We start from the raw sequence: 27578 nt of genomic DNA, 5'->3' as shown, positions 1-27578 counted from the left end.
TTGGAGACGGTTTTTCCGCAAGAGACAAATTTTCTCAGTGCGGTTGGCTTCATAAAGCTCGAAACGAATTCTTGGACACTCCACTGCTATTTCAAGTAAATGTTTTACACCACATTACTGCTTCCTGTTTTCTAATTACTCCAATTATTTGGTTTTACTCGGTACTCGAAGCCTCAACCAATTAGAATTGAATTGGAGTAACTCGTTCAAGTTTTCATTTTGTTACGCAAACTAAGCATAAATAAAATAAATGATTTTACACCTAAACTGTAGTATGTAATTCGTCTTTTGGTTCTAAACTGGGAACTGACTACTATGAATTACAATGGCGAGGGTAAAAAGTGGTTACTTCTCTTAACAGTCTATACGTTAAAATTGACGAAGTATGTAAGAGTTTTTTGCACTGGACTTCAAGAAGTCGTTCCTATTGGAATCCGTAAAGAAGTGAACAGTCAATCAACATGTAATTTCCTACTTGACTGATCTTCATAAGGCAAAATACCTCTGACGAAGCTTGTAGGATATACGTAAATGAGCGAAATTAATAGGACTAGAAAATGCAAGGTATGTAAAACCATTTAATTTAGAGAATAATTCATTTTCATTTTCATTTGTAAACAATTTGGATTTTAATCTTCGCATACATAGTTTAGTTTTTTTTTTTTTTTTTTTTTTTCGTATGCTATTCGAAACACCAATTTGCGGTGTTAAATCATTTACATATATAATGAACCGCAACCTCTAAATTTACCTTAAGCGTTAGATTAAATATTCAAATATCGCTGATTTGACCAGCTTAATCAGTCAGTTGAACCAAGGATTTGCTTGGCTAGAAAACCAACACAATGTCATATTTACCTGATCTGCATCTTCAATTCTTTCTATCTTGGGCAGGGACTGAATCCACATTAACAAGGGAATCAGGAAGGCCAACGTTTTACCGGATCCTGTTTCTGCCACACCAATGATATCACGATTCTGCAAAAAACGTTAAGACAATCAATTTCAATGAAGTAAAAACTAAACATATTTTAAAAATTGAAATACATTACAACTATTAACCTTTACATTACCACGCCCATATCTGCTACGTCTAGTACCAAGAGAGAGGGGGTCAAATTTGTCAGTGCTTTTTTAAGTGACTGTATCACTATACCTATTGAGTTTTAGTTAACATGTTAAACTAAATAATAACAGACACTTTTTCGAGTAGTTCTACTTTACATTTATCGTCAATGGTTACATATATGACACTGTTTACGTTATTAAAGCATGGGCATGTGATATGTTACAATATGAACTTCAGTTTTCTTTTGGTGGTGTATGTATGTCCACTTTTAGAATAAAATTTATCATTCTGGTAAACTTCAGTGTTTAAATACTAGATAGATGTAACGCTTTAAAAAAAATAAATAAATAAATAAAAAATAAAAAAGGTAGGGTTTTAGAATAAAAAGAAATTTTTGCGAAAACAAAGATGAGTTACACCTAATACCAACGGGAGTCAAATCTGTCCCCAGCAAATGATTTCTTATATAAAAATAAAACACATGATATAATATAAAACAAAAGTGAATATTATAATCAAACGGACAATGTAAAAAAAATCAAGAGCTGTTAGGAAACACTTTATCCTGCAGACAACTGAAAACTTGAATGCGCGGGAACAATTGACACCCTCCCTCTGCACCATGGCATTTCTAGGTTTAAATCAACAATTAAATTAAATTAAGCTTGGAAGTACCCAATACGTTAATTGAAAATTTGACAATATTTCGGAAAACAGCTGTTTCCTTTTGTCAAGTTGACAAATATATAGAAGTGCCTTGTGATTCGTAAATCTTCATGTTTACAGTGTTCCTATTTCCAATGAACACAGAAAAATTGTTTAGTGAAGACAATGCACAACGAGGTCATGGGATATGAGCCACTAAAATGCATTCGATGCTCCTCCACCTGGAATCGAACCGGGACCTCGACCAAATGCACAAGAACTAGAAAATAAGCCAGCAAACTGGGCTGTACAACTCAAATTACTGTCATATTTTACTGAACCATCCATAATACGCATATCACTTGTAAACTTATTTTTGTAGTTATAAACTTAAAACAAAGCAGCAATGTTATGTGTACACCACGTGAAGGAGTTTGGTATGTATAGCGTGATATTTTCTCAATTAATATTGAAATTAGAATTCTAACATTTCCAGTTTTAGTAGAGAATTTAAAGTAGAGATAAAATGTATTCTTAGGACTCTTAATTGAATGCAGAAAATCACTTTTCGCTATGTGTTTCCGCTTTTATTTTATAACGATCAACGTTAAAACCAGAAGTGGTTGATTTCTACCACTTCCGGTTTGAACAGAGAATTAAGAGAGAAAATTGTATTCATTCTTAGAACACTAAAGGGATCTCGTTGTATCTTATTGTTTTCGCTCTACGTAGATCAATACTACTAATTTCCCATTAGTATCCTATCATTTGAAGACATCAAGTTCTCAGTGAACAACCCTAATTCTCGTACTGAGATTTCGGATAATATCTACAATTTGAACATACATTATGCAAGGGTCGTTGATCTAAATTTATGAACTAAAACACATTAGATAAACACATTTTCATATAACTTACTTGAAGTCCAATAGGTATGGCCTGTCTTTGAATTGGAGTGGGATCTTTATAGCCTACTTCATCGATAATGGCTAATATTTCTGACGGAATACCTGACTCCTTCCAGCATCTAATTGGATCAGGAATACGACCACCTGTTAAAACAGAATACAAGAATTAAATGATCACATCAATCTAGTTACACTGTATAATCATAATAATACGGCCACTTTAGATGAATCCTTACTGTACTACCCCACGTTTATATCCTTTAGGCTAAAGAAATGAATGCTAAATAGAAGTGAGCGTTAATGGAAAACTGGTGGAATTAATGCAGTGCGAGGAAACAGGAAACTCCCCAGAAAATCCCATTCATACGATATTATTCACCTTAAGTTCATATGGTTCGGGACCTTTCGCACCAGAATACAGTTGTACGAGATGGGGCGCATACTGGCTGCTGACGAACCGCTAAGTTCCAAATCTCCGAGCTCAGCTGTCTGTTATCGTGTATCACTGTAATATCGCAGCATCAACGAGAAGTCAAAAGTTGTCCCAGAAAACAACTACTGATTTTATTTTAAAAAAAAATATGTTTTGTATGGTACTGTATGGATGTAACAATATTATTTTATTTGTAAGTTTGAGTATACTGTAATAAACAATTTCTATATTCAAAAAAGTTTTGTCATTTACAACACGTACTACTGTACTTAATAACACCTGATCTCCATATTATTCGAGTTTTTGCATATCCGAGGTAGGCTCGGTCCTAATTACCTCGAATAATCACGAGCTTTCTGTACCTCAACCTCGAACTTTCTTCTCATCGTTAATCTCACGTCACCTAATAACATATTAGAGCTTCCGATTTCTCATCCTCGGAAGGGGAAGTTCACTTTTGGTTCCACTGCTGACTAATAAAACATTGTAAATTCCTACTGTCATTTTTAGTTAACTTTATTATTATGTTAAGCTTTAGTAACCATTTTTAACATTAAGCTTATACAAATAAATGTGCTGGAAACTGGCAAGCAATAAATCTGAGATCAGAAGCTGTATGATTCTTAATTCCAAAACACGAAATCTCAAGAGGTCGGCAACAGTGTAATTGGTGTTAGTAAATACCTCTCAACATGTTATTAAACTGTAAAATAGTGGTATGCCATCACAGTATATATAAGCGAATGTTTTAATTTTGGATAAATGCACTTGGCCGATTTCAATCGCAAGCAATATGGCTTAGAAATTTAGAATTTTTAAGACGAGAATTTTCTTTTTCTTTTTAAATCTGAAACATCTTTAAGTTAGAAGTTATTTATTCAATTTATTTTAGAATGATTTCGACTCAAACAAATTCGTGGGAAGTCTTAAATAATAATTAGAAAACAAGAAAGAAAATACATAAGTATATATTAAATCCTTGTGCTTCTTTTCAGATTGGTAACTACTGTGAAGGTGCCATTCATATTTCCTTCGTTCGAATGAAAAAGCCTTCGTATGCCTGTCTTTCTATAAATGAAGTTTTTTTTTTTTTTTTTTTTTTTTTAAATCATTTCACTTTATAAATGTTATGCTTTGTACCTGTCAGGTGCTTTGAAAGACTCAATATTGGGACATAGCTGTGTTTGGCATCACTAATATGTTCTTTCAAACTAGTATGTGTATTTCTTCTCGTCACATGCACACTCCCAAAATGATTGTCGCTGATCTATAACTGTCTTCTTGTAAGAATATAATTTGATAATGATTTTGCAGGGTACTTTTAACACTGATACTATGTGTAAAATCGGGAAATCTATATTTGTGGTAAATTTCATAGGAAAATAATTATAAATACGAAAATTAGAATGAGTAAAACAAAATGTTGGTAAATGGACAAGAAAGTTTTATTTTCGTTTTATTGTTCTTATTTACTGCTCTTCTGACATGAAATTTACCACATACATGTCTTTGACGATTATATACATACTAACATTATAAGAAATACCAGGCGAAATCGTTGTCAAATTATATTCCTACAACTACATATTTATAGACATGCGACAATAATTTTGGACATGAGTGTACATAAACATCCCTTTTACCTATGTCTTGACAATGCTAACAGCTGTCAGCGAAAATTCGACATTTTTAAAGAAATGTAACAGAATACCATTTGAATTGTTCATTTATACGATTACGATTACTCTTCTTTAAGCGGCTTACATTATCGTTATAACTATTATTTTATCTTATATCTTATGTTATTCTAATTAGTGCACATTCAAGACGAACCGAAAATAACTTTTGAAGAGTAAGAGCCTTACAAAGAAGACAACGATCTTCGAATATCAGTATATTACTCGAGAAACTATGTGCTTAATTACACGAAACAATTACCTTTAATCATAATATTGTAATCTTCACGGAAAATACGCCAGTCACGCTCTGTCATCTCTGTTATAGACTTTTCAGACCAATGCCGATCATCCCATCGCTGTTTTTCTTCTTTCTTCTTCAATTTCTTTAACCTTACCCTGTGAAAATAAATAACATAACCCGGGGAAATGGGTAAATATAATCAATACACTTTAAGAAAACCTAAAATTACGATTAAAGATCTTACCCGAGAAGCCTCTCAAAATCAAAATTGTCAATATTAGAGGCCTAATAGTAAAAACTTACGTGTGTGAAATATTAACAACAAAAGTAGGCAAAAAAGCATAGAAGCACTACTTGAGCCTAGATAACAACACGTCAAGAACTACCATGATGTAAGAGCAGAGCAAACCAAAATAATGCCGAATAATAGAGTGGTGTTGTATTATTCAGTTAAAATAAGTAAATGTATCTGTTTGAAATCAATAAAGTTGATGCACATAAAATCTCAAGTTTTATTTCAATAATCTTATTATTATTATTTAAATTTTTGTATGTGTATTTAGATTCTGAGCAAAATAAGAAATGAACTGATATTTAGTGGAAAATGTGTTACCCTGTTGCCACATTACGAGTATTCCCCTGAAGCGGTCTCTATAACTACTTATTTGTTAGAGAGAACAGTTATAGCGGACGCCTTAGCGGAATACTTGTGATATGATAATAAGGTAACATGTCTTCCTTTACATGTCAACTCATTTCTTATTTTGCAAACAGTATAACTAAGAGTATTTTTCTAAGTATCACGAGCTTACTTATTTTATAACCTGATTCTGTAATTGCTTACGCAATCCCGAATTTCTTGTATTTGTAATATATATATATATATAGAGAGAGAGAGAGAGAGATGACCTTACGAAAGGAAGGGCAATAGTATGAAAAACAGAAGGCGCGCTGTAGTAAAAAACTGCTAACCAGACAGCTTCTTCCTACATGGTTACACTGTGTTACCAGCTGGTGCATTACAAAAAGTAATATCCCACCAGGTACTACCAAAACACAAAACCACTGACACACAGAAATTAGTACAAGTGAGTGATTTTGTATTACACTTCCACAAAAACGAAAAATATTTCAGTAGGTTATCTATATTATTATAAAGTGACTCACTCATCTTCGTTCAGGCCATAATACTACAGGCAGAAATGTGAAATTCGGACAGAATACTCCTCTTGTCACGCAAACAAAAGAAAAAAAAGAATTTTTGAAATTAAAAAAGATATCCTAAAAGCGGTAAAGGGTGTTCAAATTTTCTGACAAGAAATTAGTATCTTACGAATTTCTGAACTTAAAAAAGGTGAAACTTAGCATATACACTCTTTGATTAAAATAATTGGAAACACGTAATCGGGACAGGACGTTTGGGCGCCGCCATTTGGGCGCGGACGTTTTGGCGCTGCCGTTTGAACGCCGGACGTTTGGGCGCAAAGCCGTTTAGGCGCCAGACGTTTGGGCGCGAGGTACATAGTAAAAATCACAATTTACGACATATAAAGTAAGCTAGGCACTGAAAACTAAGCACCAATCAAGATATATACATTTCCTACACTTCTATCTTTATCTCACCTCATTTATCTGTATATTTTCTATCTCTATCTTATTTATTCATCTAAATTAAATAGTTTAATGCGTTTGTAGCATTTGTTGCCTAACCTCGTCATGGATTGATTTTTCGCTTGTTCACGATTCTTGTACTTCTGATCTAATTTTTGTATTATATAAGAAAGCTAGGAAATAAAGGAATCAGACGAACTGTTAATTTTCTTAATGTTAATTAAAACATATTGATTTAATTTTTGTATTTTTTTAAAGAAAGTTAATAATTACATATTTATGAATATTAAAATTTGTTTTCTTTCGTATTACGTTTGCCAAACTCTTTTCTTCCTTAAGTCCAATAAAGAACTACCAATAAAAGATTGCAGCGTAGTCGCTAACACTCTCGCCTTCGGTGCGATCGGTCCCGGGTTCGATTCCCGGTGGGGGCACTCGGTCGAAAAAGTGTAACACGCTCTTTCAGGCCAGCCACCCTGAATGAGGTTTTCCTGGGTTTTCTTCATTCACATTAGGCAAATGCCTGGGTGGTACCTAATTTATAGGTCCAGGCCGCTTCCTTCCTTCCCTTTCCCCGGATAGTGTGCTCCCTCAAACGTGACGGGCTAAATGGCCTTAGATGCCGAGAGCCCAGAAATCTAAAAATCCTATATCCTAATCGAGTTGAGGGAAAGATATTTTGCATACATGGTGTGTAAGACATATTTTGCATACAGGATGTCTAACACATTGAGTTTAGGAACTGTAGTATGCCGTATTTCTGGTATCACTTTTTTTCGTCCCATTGTAAGCATTTAATCTGCATTAAAGAAAGTGGCGAAAGAAAAAAAAAACAACGATTTCAAAGTGAAAAATAATAGTTAAGTGTACATATATTGGTCATTTAGCCACTAGAAATGTGTTTGGCATTCACACTTATTGCGTAACTACAGTAGAAGGCCTGCTTTAAGTTTTTTAATGGAATAGGCTCACTATGTATGTAATGCAGTCAATCATATGTAGTCTGGTCGACTTACATTTGGCTTGAAAAGTTATCAAATAAAAAGCACACTTAACTTTCGTTGAAACTTAAATTTACAAAATTTAATTGTTAATTCAGTTTTTATAATTTTGAAATTCCAGTATTTCTAGTATGTAAAACAAAATCCAGTATAATTCAAGGACTTCCACTACAGTAGACACCTTGTGATATCTTGATTCGAACTTTGTACTCAGCGCCTAACATAACGACTTTTTAACTCGCGCCCAAACGTCCAGTGCCCAAACGGCGGGGCCCAAACGTCCGCGCCCAAACGGCGGGGCCCAAACGTCACGTACCGCACGTAATAGCGTCTTTGAAAATTCCGTTCCTAGGGGAAAAATAGCAGACATTTCTATAATAATCAAACTTCCCTGTCTTTATTCAGAAAGTGCTGAATATCAAGATTCGCTTAAGTAGGAGGTGAGAAATTCGGTACATATGAACTCTTAAGAGGAAGTTCATTTCAATCCAAGCCGAGCACGATATTGCTCAAACTTTTTTTTTTTTTAAATAGAAACTATGGGTGTTTTTGAGAGACCTATACTTTTTGTTTTGTCCAAAAAAAGATCCCGTCAAAAACTGGTCATCAAAGATGGCTAGTACAATTTATAAATTGAGGCCAACATTGAAAATGGTCAGCTTCGGAGCCCCATCATTCAGCCGTGGAGACTGGTAGAGTTACAGTTCTTACTGTAGTATGTACAGTCATGTCCAAAATGATTGTCACATATCTATAAATGTCTTCTTGTAAGAATATAATTGATAATGATTTTGCAGGGAATTTTTAATACTGATACTATGTGTATAATCGGGAAATGTATAGTTGTGGTAAATTTCATAGGAAACGAACTGTAAATACGAAAATTAGAATGAGTAAAACAAAATGCTGCTAAATTGACAAGAATATTCTATTTTCCTTTTATTGTTCTTATTTACTGCTCTTTTGACATGAAATTTGCCACATACATGTCTTTCCCGATTATACACGTACTAACATTATAAAAAATGCCGGGCGAATTTGTTATCAAATTATATTCTTACAGCAACATATTAATAGACATGCGACAATAATTTTGGACATGAGTGTACATATGGATGTCATAAAATTATATTTTATTATAGTTTGGTTTCCAGATACATATCTTTTTTAAAATTAATTAACAAATGAACGTCAAATTATCCGAAAAATATGTTTGCAATTTTTTTTTCAGCACTTTCGCTGCGAATTTTAATATTCTGTTTTTACAGTTTGAAAGACCAAGTTACCCCTCTTTTGAAACAAATGCATCGCCTCTGTGGACAACAGTTTCTTAAAAAAGAAAAAAAAGAAAAAAACACGAGAAATTGCCCAATTCTCAAAAACCGCTTACATTCACTAAATAAAGACTAAGAAGGTTTTCCTAAGTGCTTTTTATTTATTTTTTTTTTAAAAGAGACAGCAAATTTGTGAAATGACCCATCCATATTCTTTAAGAGCAGTTGCCTCTTTTACTTCCAAGCGACGATAGGAGAAAACAAAGTAGTCTGATCATGAAAAAAATTGAATTCGAGATTTCAATGGATTTACATGTCTTATGGCCTCTGCAAGCCGAAAAATGATTTTTGGACGTCTGTTCATTTGTCTCGATGCAAATGTGTTCACTCACCTTGAAGCCATACTGTTTAACGTATCTGCAGCAAATTTTATTCCCAGACTATGGTACAAATCATTCCTCAGAAAAATCTACAAAGGATAGTTTATTCTTGGGACAAGTGTCTTTTCGGATGATTTTCTCAAATATGACTCAGGTGATCTTGTTCATATTTCCTAAATAAATACTTCATTAATAACCCGTCAATATGGAAGGATAACTCATTTGTTCTGAAAATATATACGAGGATAATTTATTCTTAAGGGTTTTTTTTTCGGGCGATTTCCTCAAAAATGATTCAGGCGATTTCGTTCATATTTCATAAATATACATTTTACTTACTGTCTATTGGTGCATAAATTACTCCTTAATAAAATATCCACAAAGGGTAATTTACTCTTGGGGAAAATTTTCTTCGAACGAAGTTTTTCCACCATATAATTCTGTTCGCATTTCACAAGAAAATGTTTCATTATTAATTGCAGTATTTAATTGCTTTAGTTTAAGGTATTTGAGCGAGGCAGCATAACATGATTTAGTTTAAAGTATTAGAGCAAGAAAATTTAGTGCGTTGGCCCGTAACTTTTATTCCTGCAGGCGACCGACAACCTGGATACGTCCCTGCATGTTGATTGCTCATACTGAAATTGTGGCAAACTGGAATTTACTGAATTAAAGCGCGCATACCTCTATTTGTAGTGATAATTGTAGTTGCGATTATGTAAAGCGAGTCTTAACTTCATCTTCGCTGAGTTGTAATTTCTGCAGTTATTTGCTGAAACTAGGGTTAGCATGCATGAATATGGCTGGACGATACAGTAAAGTTTGTAAATGAAATTAAATGAAGTCTTTCAACTTAACGTCCCACAATTATACTTGTTAGGTCAAGGGACACGATGATTAACGCCAAGTGTATGATGAAAGAATTAGTGGAATTAGAATGTGGGAAGAAACGAGGGTACCCGAGAAAACTCACGGATACGATGTTGTCCACCACAAGCTTACTTAGCTGGGGATCAAACCAAGAACCCAACGCACCAGAGGTAAGCACTCTACCACTGAGTCACCGTGACCCGGTAGTAAATTTTGTCTTCGTTGTGCAGACTATGACAAATGACACAAGATAATCTTGTATGAACAATGAAGTCGGGTGATATAGTGCTCAAAGGAGCTGATGTTAGTGAAATAGGTCTGTACTAACCAAATACTAATCCAAGAATGTGTGATTCTTTCTGTGCTCGGTGCGTGGGTTTATATTTTAGACCAAAAGTCGATGAAGATACAGTGTCTTCTTCGAAATCGGCAGAAGGAATTCTTAATTATGGTGAAATGTTTGAAGACTCGGCCAGTCTGCTGAAGAACTTAAAAAAAATGTAGGATAAAATGGAGCTTCATGTAACATCGTTGTAGGTACCTTTGGTTCTTAAAGAGAATCAAGTGATGGCCTATGCTCAGAGAAAAAGACAGCAATTAGCTGTAGAATTTTCAAAACACACCACGAAAAAATTTTAAGTCAATATTTTTTTTAACACCCAGCCACCTCATGCGACACCCACACACCAATGCGTTCCTCCTACTTTATAATTTTCCAAGCTGGCGAATGTCTTCTGCATTGTAATTGAATTCTTCTCACATTGCTGCACACATCTGGCCATTATCGGCCTCAATAGTTAAACTGAGTGCTTCATGTATGATTTGTGGATGTTTCGTACGTAGTGCGTCCCGGAATGATTCACAATCTTTCTTAAAGTTGTTAAACAATCGTTGTACTATCCCCTCATTTACCACATCTCTATCGAAAACTGACATAGTTTTCTTCCGGTTTCACCAGCGTTTGTTCCCAGTTTGCATACAAATAGAACCCGTATAAACGTTGTTTAAAGTTTACATATTTGATCTAGTTTCAACGACATTCCTCATTTAACTGGTGATCATAATCATCAGGTAAAAATCTGCTCTAAATAATGTTCTTTTACGGCCTAAATAAATTAGTATTATATTCGGTATTTTGTTTGTATCTCCATTATCTTAAAGTACCTACAGACGTCCCTAAATACATGTTCTATAATAGTGGCGAAAGAAAAGGAAATGTATACTTACTTCTCCTGCTCTTTCTCGGCTTCTGTTCTTCTTCGTTCCAGAAGCTCGCCATAAAATTTTGATTGGTCCCTCTTCTGAGCTTTGATATCAATCCCTGCCACATGACCTCGGCCAAAAAACTGGACCTAAATGAACAGAAAGGATTGCTAACAAACAATTTGTAAAAATGTCAGAATGTCAGACTGTTATCAGACTGCCTATCGTTTTAAAATATTTTAATAGTTCAATTGGTCCACACAAGTAAGCCACTATTACTTAAGAAAAATGTTTGTATTTAATAACATGTTACAGGTTTCTTGTGTACACAACTATATATATATTCCTTGCCATAGCCCAACTTTGTTATGAGTATAGATACGAAGAAACATAAAGTGAACAAAGTCGCTGGAAATGACCCTAAAATGTTAGAATTTTTTAAATTGGACCAGCAATTTTGGTTCTACACTGGTAGTCCCCCAGTGGTAATAGAAAAAGCAACGTTGTCAGTCACAGTGATTCAATGGAAGCAATAGTTCACGCAATAATTGAACGGAAAGCAAGAAAAACTATGCTGTAGGGACGAAACAAGAATACTACAAACCTTGGTTACTATCATTAGCACTGTGCGGTCAGTGTAGGAGGATGAAATTCATAGCAAGTTGAAAATTGGTTCGGAAACATATATCCATGATGCACAAGTATCCGTGGAAAATAATGTAGCTATTGCTACGGATTACTGCAACTATTACCTCCTCTTGGATTACTGCTACTACAGGGTCAATCCATGTGATGTGGTCCTAAACTGGAGAAAATAGTTGCTCGACCATCTCCGAAAATTATAGAAATTGGAGTGTGATGAACCTTGAGTATGAAAAGATCAATAACATCATTCACGTTGTCGTATGTACAAGTGTTCCTGAATGGCGGTCATCTTTGTTGTCGGTAGAGTACCAATTTTTGAAATTGCAAACGCTTACGAAAACTACAGTTGCTGAGGACGTACGAATCAGACGAACATCAAACAAAAACGAATGTTTAGAGGAGAGACTAAGGTACGCGAAGAACACATACTCTTGCTACTAAATAAATATGCAGTGTTGCAAACCAATACATGAAATCACTAGAAAAAGTACAGAAAATTACACTTTTAAAGGGGCTGTAATTTGGAATGGCATAAAGTGGGGGGTTCATAAGTTTTGTGCTGAATACTATTACATGCAAAGAGTCTGCAGAAATATCCACAGCTATGATACTACTGGCACCATAGATTTATGGGGGTCCGAAAGTTGAAGTTTGTGATTTTGATGCCATGTTTGGGGCGTAATATGTCATGACGGCAAAGTGTTAAAAATTGCTGCTTAGGCCACAAAGTAATTCTGTATGTGAATAAACTGTTGCAAAGAAGTTATGACTGACATTACGTGGAGAAAAAAGTAACATGGTATAAACGCGAAGAAAGCAGGCGCGTGACGATGGTCATAACCCGAAAAATTTAAATATTTTGTTATGATTCATCAAAAACTATGCATGGTTCAGCAAGTAGGCCCGCCTTTGTTTGTGTTCAGTTGTGCAAAAGCTTGCGAGTGGCCTTTGTTCCGTCTTTCTAGCTCCATGATCATTGCCACCTCTATATGGTAAGAGTGTTAGCTCCCCCTTGCACCCACGACAACCATCGTCGAACTGGACTGTGGTATTAAGGCACTTAATGTGTCAGCAAAGTAACATTGAAATCCAATCCCAGTTACGGTAGTTAATGTGTTCACAAGATTGCGTTACCAAACCCTGCTGAAAATGGCGTATTTGTGGAAAATATTTAAAATGATTGTTGTTTTCCTCCTCTTCTATAGCAATAGAGTAATAGCTTTTAGTAGCTATAATTACAAGGTCTCACAACTACACGATTTAAACAGTGTTGCAAACTTCAACAATGTTTATTATATCTCCGGAACGGATTGAGATATCGAAGTGCTGTACACGGCAAAATAATTTACACTCATTACAAACCACACAAGTAACTAGATGTGATACTTATTTTATCATTTTTTTTTTTTAATAAAAGCTTTCAAAAAAATTAAAATTTTCAAGCCCTGGTAACTTTGTTCCTATTCATTTGAAACAAGTCATACTATGACCATGGTTTCCAACATTAAAGTACTTTCAATGTGCATTTGCCTGTGCATTTCCGTGATGCTGTATTTGCGAGGCTTCCGAACTTTGAATGTTTGTAACACTATAATATTCTTAGTTTGCAATACTGAATAATAAAACTGATATTTTAAGTTTATGTTTGACATGTTGATTTGAACTATGTAATAATCTGACGTAGTGCCATTTGAAAAACTAAAATTTTATATTGGGTTGGCAACACATTTTGTTGGGTCTTTCTGTTTAATACATACATAGATGCCCCCCTCCTTAAACTTGCTTCATGCAAAGTTTCGCTTTTCTCTCTCTTTTGGCTTCTCTTATAGCGGATGGTCATGATAAATTGTCCATCCTATAAACTAATGATCATGAAGCTAAAAAGATGGAACACACGCCACTCGTAAGCTTTTGCACAACTGAACACAAACAAAGGCGGGCCTACTTGCTGAACCATGCGTAGTTTTTGAGATCTAGCATGAAACAAATCAAAACATTTAAATTTTTCCGGGCTATAACCATCGTCACGCGCCTGCTTTCTTCGCGCTTTTACCATGTTCTCACTTTTTTCTACATGTAATTCAGTCATGATTTTTTCCAATAGTTTATTCACATACAGAATTACTTTGTGGCCTAAGCAGCAATATTTAGCACTTTGCCCTCGTGACATATTACGCCTCAAACATGGCATCAAAATCACAAACTTCAACTTTCGGACCTCCATAGATCTATGGTGCCAGTAGTATCATAGATGTAGATATTTCTGCAGACTCTTTATATGCAATAGTATTCAGCACAAAACTTATGAACCCCCCCCCCCCCTTTATGCCATTCCAAATTACAGCCCCTTTAAAAGTGTAATTTTCTGTATTTTTCTAATGATTTCATATATTGATTTGCAACACTGCACAAAAACTACATAAATATAAAGTCACAGGTAAAAAGAAATTAAGTATTATGCCGGTGCATTAGCCGCATTTTTTCCTTTGAGAATAAGATCAAAAAATAGGGCCAAAGAATAGGATCTTATAAACCAATACATAAATTTTTGTTTATTTCAATTTCAGTAAGTTTTCCCGATTGTGAGTTGTCTGAAGTCTTCCTTTTTTCATTACGGTAAATAACAACACCATTCCAGTTACGTAGTTCAGTGACTCAGTAATTCCAGATTGAATACAACCGTTGTTTATCATTCCATAGCGTGTAAGTTTCTATCAGAACGCACAAGCACTTCTATATTTACTTGAACATTGATAACTCCATATACAAGATGTGCTATATATATATATATAAAAGAGTCGAATGTGGATTTTTGCATATTTTCATATATTTTTTTTCTGATATGATATTGTTTACATGGGTTAATGTTTGTTTTAGGTATACAGCGGGCTAAGAAACCACAGGATTTTTTTTTTTTAAATCAAAATTTCATTTATGAGAGACTGCTATGTGACATGGTGCGCTGTCGAGTGATGCAGCGTCCAAGTGTGTGCAATGCCTGGTCACACATGTGCCATGCTTTTCCCTAAGTCTTTCAAGGACTTCTCGGTAAAAAGTTTGATTCACAATTTGTCCTGGTGGCACAAATCCCAGACTCAAGTCCAAACTTGTACTGAGTCAAAAAACAAAAAAATATCAATTTGATTTTAGATTTACTTATTCTCGCTTCTTGGGACAGGGAGAGTTTGCAGTGTGCTATCCCCGACTTTGGCATTCTAAAATGGACTTGTACCATCTGAACACTCGTGCCCTGGATAGTAAATGCTTTCCAGAAGCCCTTTGTAACTTTTCGTAAGTCACAATAGCGAATTCATCAAGTATTATACAAAATTTGATGGCACAACATTGGTTAAATTTTTACCGGTACATTTTCGTAACACACCTCACAAGAGCAAATTCAAACTTATACTGAGCCAACGGCAACGGATAACTTAGTTGCCGTGTGAAGGTGAAGGTAACAGCGTTGTCGGTTCGTGTACAGTGTTGCCAATCTCATTACTTTTCTAACACACCTAGCATGCTCCTTGCTAAAAATCACTTTATATTAAAATTACTATTTGGTCTAGGAATTAATTTGTGCGGTTGGTACGCACACATTGAAGCTGTAGTACAAACACAAAATACATAAATACCTTAAGAAAAATATTGTCCATCGCTAGCCACCACTTTCGCCCATCTGTCAGGCAATGTACGGATTCCGTGGCGAAAGAAGTCCTCATCCTTGGAAGCGATCCAGTCAGAGACCCATGTTTCGATATCTTCTGAAGAAGTAAACCGCTGTCCAATCAAATCGTTGTTCATGCAATCGAACAAGTAGTAGTCCGAAGGAGCAACGTCTGGTGAATACGGCGGGTGGGGTAAAACTTCCCATCCGACATTTTCTAAATAGGTTTTGACCGGTTTTGCGACATGTGGGCGAGCGTTATCATGTTGAACAATAAGTTTATCATATCTGTTCTCCCATTCTGGTCGTGTTCTGGCCAGAGCTTGCTTCAAACGCATTAATTGTCGTCGATAACGTTCTCCATTCATAGTTTCACCCGGTTGCGGCAGCTCATAGTACACCACACCTTTCATATCCCACCATATGCACAGCATAACCTTTGCACAGTGAATATCTCGTTTTGGTTGTGATGGACCTGGTTCACCTGGTTTCACCCAGGCCTTTTTTCGTTTAGGGTTCTCGTAATGAATCCACTTCTCATCACCCGCAATTATTCGATGCAGAAACCCCTTTCTGCTCTGTCGTTGAAGCAGCAATTCGCAAATGGTTTTTCGTCTTTCAACGTCTCTGTCTTTCAATTCATGTGGAACCCAATGTGACATCTTTTGAATCATTCCCATGGCTTTCAAGCGTTTGGAGACTGTTGTTTGATCAACGCCTAATGCTGCTGCAAGTTGTTCCTGCGTTTGACACGAATCCTGCTCGAGCAATGCTGTCAATTCTTCGTCTTGAAATTTTTTTGGCTGTCCAGCTCGCTCTTGGTCTGCCAAGCCGAAATCACCACTTCTAAACCGTGCAAACCACTTCTGACACGTTCGCTCAGCTAGAGCATGGTCACCATACACTTCCACCAAAATACGATGACCTTCAGTCGCACTTTTCTGCATGTTAAAGTAATGCAGCTGGACACCCCGCAAAAACACTTTATCAGGCACAAATTGCGCCATGTTCACTTAACTACAAACTGGTGTTGTTGACTCTTTAATCCACTGCCCTATACTACGAACGATACGCGATGACAGGGGTTTGCAACACTTGTGTGCATACACGGAACTGTGGGACGCTCCGTTCGTTGCGCCATCTCTTGTCCACCCGCACGAATTAATTCCTAGACCAAATACGAATAATAATAATCTTTATACATAAGGTTTGCTCATGACAAAAATAGTTGACTTTTACTGATTCTCTCAAACGATGCATTTATTCGCTGTTATTTCCCAATACATTGTTGGCTACATTGGGCCTTGTGTTCCACAACAGTCTCAGATTGGGCACAATCTGTGGAACGACGAAAGTAAAAGTGACAGCTTTATAAGAAAGGTTATTTGTGGAATTTTCGTCGCCCATTCAGCCATTCCGCATTAGTGCAATGGTATAAAGAAGGTAAAGGCAAAGCTGGTGTGGGTCTAAAAATTCGACGATGTACTCAACATGAAATTGAGAACAGATTCCAGCTCCTCGAACTCCCAGTACAGTGCGCGCAATTGACACACAACACCCTAATAAATAGCAGTTTGGCCATACGACATGGTATCTCGAAAAGTATAGTTTTCAACGTCATCTGGGAAAACCTCACACTAGAAGCGTGTCACAACGCGTGCAGACACTGCCTCACCGAGTGTCACATCCAGGAGAGGTTTACAAATGCCAGAAAATTCTATGAAACGTATTTCGCACGAGTCAGGTGGAAATGAGTGTGTGACCTGGATGAGGAGTGGCTCTATTTGGATGAACCAAGAGAGATCGATCCATTTTCTACAGCCAAACAGACCACAGAGTCGTTGTGACTTTGTGTCGCAGTGCAAGTAGAAGTTTTTGAAGGGATTTCTCGTGGTGCGAGATATTGTAGTCTGGGGACGCTGCCACTCGTCGAAGTGTCTTCCAACACCAAAGTCAGTGCAGGTTACTTCCAGGAGAATGTCACGAATCCTCTGTATGACACACATGCATCCCCTCTATGAGTCAGAAAATTACACATGTATGGATCCATACGGACAAGGCTTCTAGTCACACTACTCGATTACCCCAGGTATCCTACGCAAAGAAAGGCAGAAGACACGGGAATTCGAGTGATCTCAGTTTAGTTCACCCCTGTGAAATTTCCACATCCCTCACTAACAGACTATTGTAGGTGCGGACTTCTCAAACAGGTATTTGTTCGACGCTGTCCCCGGACTATAGTATAGCGACTTTACAGGAGTTTGCTACAATGAAAACTACGCTGTCAGGCGATCGTTCGGACCCGTAGCCGTCACATCGAACACAATTGGTGCTGGAGTAAGGGGATTTACTAGCCAAATAAATAGTTTAAGTCGTCTATTTTTATAGTGGGAAACTGTTTATAATATGCATTTTTTTTTTCTGAAAATTTAATACAGAAAATAGAGTACATATTATATGCCGACAAATACAGGAGTCTAACATCTCAAACACAACACACAGCAACCTCTATTTCTCCTTTCGACATTCTCTTGTCATTAGAGCAATATGCTATCTGAAAGATAACATCCCCCAAAAGCATACAAAAGGAGACTGAAAATCCAAATAGATCTAATATAAATCTAGTAATGATAAATAAATGAATAATTTCACTAACCTGATGTCGTTCTTTGTACAAGGGATTGTAATCGACAGACGTATCTTCTGATGCGTCCCAATCGAAAACGAACTTTCTATCATTCAATCTTCTTACTCTTCTCTTCTTTTTCACCAATCCCAAATACCTCTCCTTGATAGCCTCTCCTTCCTTTTCTTTGTCCTTTGAATACTGGCTGTCTTCTTCTTTCTCCTTCTTCTCCCTTTCCAATCGTCTTCTATGAAAAGAAATTAACACGTCATTTTAGTAATTCCTTTACGGGTAAGAGCTGAATTACAAACGCATAGCACAAACTTATTTTAAGACACTACTAGGCTATTCTATATTTAAGAGAATTACAGTTTACTTAAAGTAACCTGACGTTTATAAAATGTTAACAAAGGGCATATAAGTTATGAAATGCGGGTGAAGTTACACTAAAACAAAAAAAAGAAAGAAAAGCAAGCAAGCAGCCTACCTTCCCAAGAACTGTTTGCATACTGGAAATTTAAACGATAATCTATAACAGCCCTATTAACATAGCACCTGTAATACACTTTCCCTAGCGTCCTTCAATATCAAATTTAACTTTCCTGACATTATTTAAATTCAAGAAAAAGAGTTTTGAATAAGTTAAATGTTAAATAGGTCATCCGTATTTCTATAGTTAAACAGTTAAGGAACAACTAATTAAGCAAAAATGTCTCTGTGTAGTTAAGCAAAGATCGTCTCGAAAAGTAAATTCTCTCTCACGTGTAAAATAAGGACTTATAATTTTTACAATAATGATATCAAGTTTTATTATTATTATTATTATTATTATTATTATTATTATTATTATTATTATTATTATTATTATAGTAGTAGTAGTAGTAGTAGTAGTAGTAGTAGTAGCAGCTGGTATTATTTTTGTTGCGGAAGTGGTGATGAAATCGCAAATCCATAGGTATCAGTCAGATGTACCCGATCACGGTAACTAAAGATGCAGTTTCAGAAACCATCCATTTAGACAATGGCAAAAGTCATACTACAGGGTAAGGAATTCATATCCAGGCTTGTCAAAGCATTTAAATGTTTTATATCATACTGTAACTGAAGTTACGGTTATTAATAAAACAAAGAATTACACCACCGGAATTTACACACTTGTCATACCTGGGATCAACCTTTGTATTCCAATGTCCTACAATTCAACCGCTTGGGAGTGGAATCGGTGTATGACAGCCGTCTGCAATCGTTTATCAGGCAAAAATGATTATCAGGCAAAAATGTCTTGAGGTGAAAATCGCTCGAGTGGTAGAACACATCCCAGTCGATCAACTGCAGACGATCAGTTGTCACCTCCGTACAACCAGATCTTGCTTCAAGCAATATTCAAATCTTCTTACAACTCAAGATATTCCTGTTCGGTAAACATTGTGATAGTGATGGACAATAGCAGACGGCTGTCACACATTGGTTCCACTCCCAGTCAGCAGATTTTTATGATATCGGACTACAAAAATTGATCACAAAGTGTCTTACTTCCGATGGCAAGTATGTTGCAAAGTATCGTCATCTGTGCTGTATTTGTAACAATAACTGTTTCAACGTCACTATGCGTCCTTTGCATTTACCGCCCTAGGGAAACTTACTCTCTGGATGCTCCTCGTACTAATAATATATAGAATTTCTGGTTTGTAGATTGCTGCCATTTTAATTCAAGCAGCAACCAACTTCCTCAAGATGTTGGGCCAAGACCGAAAATTCTGTGCCTTTACAAAAAATCAAACTCAAGACCACGCTCTAATCACACGACTATAGGCTGCATCACAGAACTGTAAAACAAGTTTATAAATATCTCAGCATAATCCAAAAACCAATAACAATATCGTCTAATCAAAGAATAATTGGATATTTACCTATAACCGTCTTTATCCATATCCTTCTCAGATTTTCTTTGTTCTTCAAAGGCTTTAGCAGCTTCTTTATGAAAATCCATTCTTTTCTTCCTCTCTTCATCCATTTTCCGTTTCATCGCCTCTACTTCTTCTTGACGCCGTTTCAACGCCTCGGCTGCTCTTTCTTCTTTGGTCAGAAACTTCGGCTGAAAGAAAAAGTTTGAAAAGGATTCAACAAAACAATTCTTTAAGTAGACGGAATCTTCCCGCCCGTTTTCGTTTTCGGTAAATTATTCAAATATGAATGCCAATGCACACACTAATACTTTTGGTTCACTATCAGTATCCTTCAAGATGCATGTCATTTGAAAATAAAAAATATTTAAGTTTTTAGATTTGGCAAGTAGAAAGTTATTTATTTCCATTCTCGCGTTGTATTCCATGGACGGATTAGTATCTTGAATCCTGAGCATTATACTACCGCGCAAATCTCAACTGTATTGCGGGCAGATTATCAAGCACGGATGATATCTACAATTACACCCACAGAAATACATGGAGAACCGATTTTTGATTGTCCATGTCTTGGAATCAACTGGATGGATCACTTCCATAAAAAAATATGATCCCTAGCTCTTGATCCTCTACAGCCTGGACAAAATTGATTGGTTATACATCAAGAAGCTCTTGAGATTTTGTCTCTTGGACGAACGGATACATGGGCAGACAGAATAAATAAATAAAGAAAGAAAGAAAGAAAGAAAAATTGGTAAACAAAACCCCTTAAAAGTGACGGTTCACTTTGTACACTCTGTTATTTCAATTATTTGTTTCCTGACGGCACTATGGATTCAGCATTTAACAGCAAGATCCATACGGACACATTCAAAACAAGCTTCTGATTAAGACGATCTGTACGATGACAAAGTTAGTACAAATATGATTGTCACAACTTTATCTCTCTCCCTTTTCATTATCATATTTCCTTCTAATATATAGTTTTTATATATTTATTTTATATCAACGTAGTAAAATGCATAATAATAATGTGGTGCGGGAGACCTGGTTCGGTTCCCCTGAGGGAGCCGAACCCTATGGTTCGGATCCCACGTTAAACTGTAAGTCCACGTCTCATATAGCTAGCTGCTGAAAGGAACGCTAAATTCCTATCCAACCAACCAAAGTAATAATATTGATATAAATCGCTATGCATATTTGTTTTTTAAGCTAATTTTCTCAGACACCTAACTAAAAATATATATTATTTTGTTAAGCGATTTGAAAAAATAAATAATGAAACATGTTTTACGTTACGTCACACAGTTATGTCGTGCTGGCTAAAGAAAGTGGTGATGATGAGAATGAATGAAATAATGGAATGACGAAAGTGAGAGGAAACGGAAGAACACCAAGAAAACCCACGCACGCGCTTTGTCCACCACAAAACCCACTTGACACGATCTGGAATCGAACTAGGGACTCCACTGAGCCACCGCGGCCCGGAAAACAATTTGAAATTTATCTAAAGTATTAGATAATTTTCGTATATCTCAATGCTAACTCGAGGCATGACCTTCTCAGTTACGAATTTCGCTTGCCCTACAAAGTCAACAATTATCATTTTGGTATTCCAAATAAATAATTACATCCCTTTTAATTCCTTTAAGATAAAACATGTTCATAAAATTTATGTGCATACTGCCAATTTGAGATAAGCATTAGAAATTAAATTAGATGTTGAAAGTAACTTTTCGAACAATAAAATTTTGTTCAACTTTTTTTAATTCAAAAATAGTATTTCAAACTGGAAGCACCGTAACTTAGTGGTTGAGAACTCACATTTAATGCGCAGGGTTGAATGTTCGATTCCGAGCCATAAAGAATTTGTAATGGACAAACTCAGAGAAACAAGTCCACCAATCTATTGTCAATCAATTAATTATCGTCATTCAATTACATTTAACACCATCTTACTAGCTTTCATAATAGTGGGACACTGAACTAAGGACTTAACTCGCTATTAGAAAGCACAACATTGTTCTACGAGAAGCTAATAACAAGATCTAACTCGTGAGCATGACGGGCACTTCAAAACAAATATTCTCCCGGGGAAAACTACGTACGATATATCCAGTACAATGACATGTTGATCTGCTCGGTGACGATATATATATATATATATATAAAAGAATTATTTATCAAGCGTATAGAATACATTGTAATATTTCTACTTACGTAATAATGTTCCACAGCAAATTTTCTTCCAGTTTTTCGGATGAAAATTGCATTCTCTTTCTCAGAGGTACCACAATGTCTTAAATCCTTTTCCACAACACAATCTTTTTAAAGCCCCCCCCCCCCACACACACACACATTAACGGTAATTTAATAATATTACATAAGTGTTTTCAATACTTGTGTTTATCTGACTTGTTAGATTGCTATTATTATTTTACAATATACATGAGATATGTATGTATGCCCTAAAAGTGTGTATTCCCTACTTAGTTTACCCTCTTTTTATTTGTATTTTAGGCTTTTCACAAGATGATTTCTTCTTAATCAGCATGTAGTGCTAGTCCTTCAGCAGCCAATTTAAATCTCAGCGAGACAATGTAGCCAGGTCGAACTATTATTCAATATTTTGTAAAGATATCTAAATCTCAGATTTTAATTCATGTTATTCAGGACATATTATGGTGACCTAACAGTATATATGTATAAATGTTTTTTTCTTTTTTTTTGTGCTTGTTTGATTGATTTTATTGATACAAAATTGATAATAATACCATCCCAATACCTATCAAAGTTTTCTTGGTGTTCTGTATTGGAATTTTTTTGTCCCTATGTAATATGCTTCAAATACATTTCTTCCGATGTTTGAAGTAGTACGGTGGAAAACTTTCAAATCCTGAGTACCATATATTTGGTAACTTCAAGGTGCTTTGATAAATCGAATTTTTTTCTCTGATTGAACTAAATTGATCTAATTATATAACGAGTTGAATTGATTCTTGTTTCCAATAATTTTTAAACGTACTCTTTTAACTGCATCTAATAGTTAATTTATTACCAACTATATTGTTTCGATGTTTCCCGGAAAAAATACAAGACAAGTTGAAGAAGTAAAAATGAATAATTTCTTTTTCAGGTATCCTTACCCATCTTCTGGTCAGCATCCTCCTCCTACACCAAAGTAGTAGAAAATTCTACGCATTTAAAAGCAATATAGAGTTGGAGAGTCAATGTTGCCATAACACATTTGCAACAATTTGGAGACCTTAAAAAAAATACCTCCTTTTTACATACAAGACGATTTTTAATTCCTTCCTTATAATGAAATTAATTTTAAATATATTTAATACTGAAACGGTAATAATATGTAATTTGCGTCAAGTATTTATGTAAATAGTTACTAAACTATGCTCTTGGGTATATAGTTTAAAACTCAAAATCTTACCTTATACCCCTAACTTCCATTTGCGTTTAAGTCATTATCCTCACAATATTTCAACTCTCTGGAATCATCCTGAAGCACAGGCGTGATGCTAACCGGAACCTATTTTTTGATTACATTATTGTATCACTTCAGAATCTGTAAATAGAAAAATCGGCACCAAGTGTTCCGCGGTACACTTCGGTAAATTCTATTCACGACTCCTGAGATTTTGAGCACACAAACGGCTGCCTTAATTCCCGTAACTTCTCAAGTGCCAAAATTATGCAATAATTTCTATCTTCATTTCATCCTTCGTCTAAATCTCCTTTTTCTGTATTAAGACCCAGTTTCTTGGCTTTGGTATAATGGATCCCAAAACTTTTTTATTTATTTATTTTATTTATTTGATAGGTCCTAAGCCTCATGCTTAGATTTTTGTAGACGTTTAGAGAGTTCTGAAATGATGTATTTGTCATCCCTAAATTCCCTAAGATGCTCCTTGACTCGTTGATGTTTCTGTTAGTCATCCAAATATATATAGTCCGGCGGTTAAGAGCCAAAATTTTAGAGAACTCTGCATTTTATGACTAAAAGGTCACACTTTACACAAATGTTCTTCAAACTATACCCAACCATTTACGAAGGGGAGCCAAGCAGAAATTCTTGGCGGGTGGCTTTGCCAGGCATGGTTGCATACCTATAGGAGTGGATTAATATTTACTACATTTGATGCGGTATTTCACATTTCCACATATCCGCTACGACAAAAAATGTGTAAAAACGGTACGAGTTAGTCGTTAACTGAATCTACAAACAATATCGGCATTATTCGGTTTAAAGAGAGAAATCTGTATGGCGGATTGCCTATATCTGAGGATAGCTCTTCAAATTTCAGTCCTAAAAGTATTTGATCCATCACATGTTTGTTGGATTATAAGTAGGTAATCAGAAATCAATTAAACTGACATATTATTATTGTTAGATTTCAAGTTTGTTTAATTGTAGCAAAAGAAGGTCTTTGACAATATAAGTAAAATGAAAATTTTGAGGAGCCAAAATTTTGGTGAATTCTGCATTTTGTTGCTAAAAAGATATACTTCACATAATTTTTCTTCAGACTATACTCATCCATTTGTAAAGGGCGCAAAGCTGAAATCCTTGTTTGGTGTTTCTTAAATGCATGGTTCAGGGTCGTCATTTCAGATTTGGCCGGGGGGAAGACACCTACTGACATAAGAGTTTCACGTTTTTAATAGTATATCAGTAGACGATTAAAGTAGATGTGTTCCTCAAGATTTAGGTCACATCTGAATCTGGGGAGCATCAAAATTGGGTATATTATGATGAATCATTTCAGCGACTGACAAATGGATTGACAACAAAAATTGCAATTTTACCACTGTTTACGGAACCGTCTCATTCACCTACCATAATCCTGCATTCTATAAGAACTGTGAAAAACATCGTAAGACATGTCAATGAGAAGCAAACACCAGTTCTTGTTCTCGACCAGCCATTATATGCTGTATGCTAACAGATTCAGTACGCTCTTCCAAATAGTTTCCTTGGAGAAAAGAAGTTTCTACTAATGATGGGTGGGCTTCTTCATATAGAGCAAGCTGCCATGCGAGCTTTCGGCCATATTTTGGAAGACAGGAATGGGTGGAGATTTTAATTCAGGCTGGAATTACAACTCAAGGCAAAGCGGAATCCACGCTTCGAGCTGCACATATCAAGAAGTCTCGTTACGTCTATGAAGTCACAGTTGCTGCTCTTACAGCTTTGCAAATTAAAGCATACATCGAGTCTTCTGATAATGATAACTCATTGGTTGATGAAATGTGGAAGAAATATGGCCGTGAAACGTAGCCGCAGTTCTGATTCTGGGATAATATTTTGACACTGGAGTTGACTGTACTCAAATTTATTCGAGCTATATGTGAACCAAACTTCAACTTGTATGTAAAGTCTATTATCAACATACTTCCATGGTTCTTTGCATTGGGCCTCGTACACTACGTTCGGTGGCTTACAGTTCATATTTGTGACCTGCTCTCACTTGATATCTTGCATCCGGACGTGATGGCAGCTTTCAAACGACGTGCCTTGGTTGTACGAAAAAGTCGTCGACCTTTTTCAGGGATGGCTCTCGACGAAGCTGACGAGCAAATTAATGCCACGCTCAAAGATGACGGGAGAATTATTGGATTGACAGAAAATCCGGAAACATTACGGAGATTTCTTTTAGCATCCCAGAAACATGTCGATACATTGAACAGATGGAATTCATTTTTAAATGCGCAGAAGACGATACTAAACATCATGAAACATCTAAAACATTTACTAAAAAATTTCAGAAATATGTTCATTCGGTAACAATGACTTCCGAGTATGCTGGTAATCCTTCTCTGGAAACAACAGGGGAGTTTTACTGGATCGACAACAAAATAATAGCACAATCTGAAGCAGATGACATCCAAGAATGATGGAAAGAGGACAACCGCAATTCACAAGATTTGTTGAAGAGAGGCTGAAGAACAAAATTAAGAAAGTTACTGATTCCAGAACCAGCAGAAGAGACGAACGCGTCTTGTTGAGAGCTCCTCCGTGCTAAGCAGTTAGCGTACGCGTCTTTCGCGTGGAAGACCCGGGCTCGATTCCCAGCGGGAGCTCATGTGGTTCGGATTCCACGCTAATCAGTAGGTCCACGTCTCATCCTCAGCAGTAGCCTCACTGCTGAACGGGACGTTAAACTCAAAATCACCTCATCATCACGTCTTGTTGAAACGTGCACCAGCCTTGCAAATGGCAGTATGTTGTTTAGTCGTCTTTACATTGCATGCCAATATAGATCAGGTGATTTGGACAAATTCTATTAGCATGAAAATGAGTTGCACCCTTCGTCACTGACAGTAGGAGACTCTATACATCTGAGTCAGAAATCTATTTTGCTCAAATGCATTGAACTTCTTTAAAAGAAGAAATTTTTCAAGGTCCTGAAGTAGACGTGAAGGTTTCTGATAGAGCAATTATTATTCATATGATTCCTCGCGGAGCAGCCAAAACTTTGAAGACTGTATCGACGGCAATATTGTTGAATACTTCCGAAAACGGCTTACAACAGTGAAACGAATCGATGTGGTATGGGACGAATATTTTCCCAACTCCATAAAAGAAATGACATGAGAATCAAAGGGAACTAGTTGGAAATATCGCGTCTCACCTAACGGCCCAATTCCCAAGAACTTTCTTCAGTTCCTGCGATCAAATGACAATAAGCGACAACTCTTTCGTTAAATCATTCTAAAGTTGATGGAGATCGGACAAATGAACAAAGAAGTTTATTCCACCAAAGGGGAGTTTGCACTGACTACGGCTACCAGATCAAACATTAATTCTTTAAGCTCCTGCAACCACAAGGAAGCGGACACACAGATGATGCTTCATCTTGCAAACGCTGTCTCTTGTGGTTATCGAAACGTGCTCATTCGAACTATGGACACAGATAATGTGGTTTTGGCTATCAGCGTTTTTGACAAGCCAGCACTGGAGGGCATGTTCGTTGCCTTTGGAGTTGGACAAAGATATCAGTAAATACGCAATGTCTTTTAATGAAGGATTTGAAATTATAAAGGTTTCGTGAAGAGTGGATCGGTGAAGCCGTATTCAGTTGGTATTGGACTCGGCATTAGCTGTCGGTATTCACATTTCACACTATCCATAGGGATAATTTCTTATTTACTGTTTAATTAAAATTAGGAATGGAGTACCATAACTGCTACAAATATAGACTATTCACGAATAATCGCTTGGCCTTCCAATCAAATATATATAATGTCTATAAATAGGACCACTCATGCTGTTGTTTCTGACACGCCAGCACTTCCCTCAGCGCAAGAAAATGTTTGCTTCAATGAACACACCTTTATGAAATATTATTTAATTTACTGCTAATAGAGAGACACTGTACGCTATGCTTACTTAAGCATTGCAAACACCTA

At 36.1% G+C, this 27578-nt stretch overlaps 1 protein-coding gene across 3 annotated transcripts in view; it reads right to left on the bottom strand.

Moving 5' to 3' along the window:
* The window catches only part of LOC145671108 (putative ATP-dependent RNA helicase DDX23), a 112014-nt gene that overhangs the window by 23729 nt on the left and 60707 nt on the right, over positions 1-27578 (bottom strand). For all 3 annotated transcript variants that reach the window (XM_081739890.1, XM_081739889.1, XM_081739891.1), the window contains 6 exons: positions 20160-20344; positions 18280-18496; positions 11339-11463; positions 4994-5130; positions 2633-2766; positions 859-978 (listed from right to left, as the gene is read on the bottom strand). In XM_081739890.1, the coding sequence (XP_081596016.1) occupies positions 859-978; positions 2633-2766; positions 4994-5130; positions 11339-11463; positions 18280-18496; positions 20160-20344 (918 nt within the window). The remainder of the gene's footprint in view (positions 1-858; positions 979-2632; positions 2767-4993; positions 5131-11338; positions 11464-18279; positions 18497-20159; positions 20345-27578) is intronic.

Source organism: Thermobia domestica, chromosome 15 (genome assembly GCF_964235325.1).
Source record: "Thermobia domestica chromosome 15, izTheDome1.hap1.1, whole genome shotgun sequence".
Classification (NCBI taxonomy): Eukaryota; Metazoa; Arthropoda; class Insecta; order Zygentoma; family Lepismatidae; genus Thermobia; species Thermobia domestica.
This window is presented reverse-complemented; position numbering and strand designations above follow the sequence as displayed.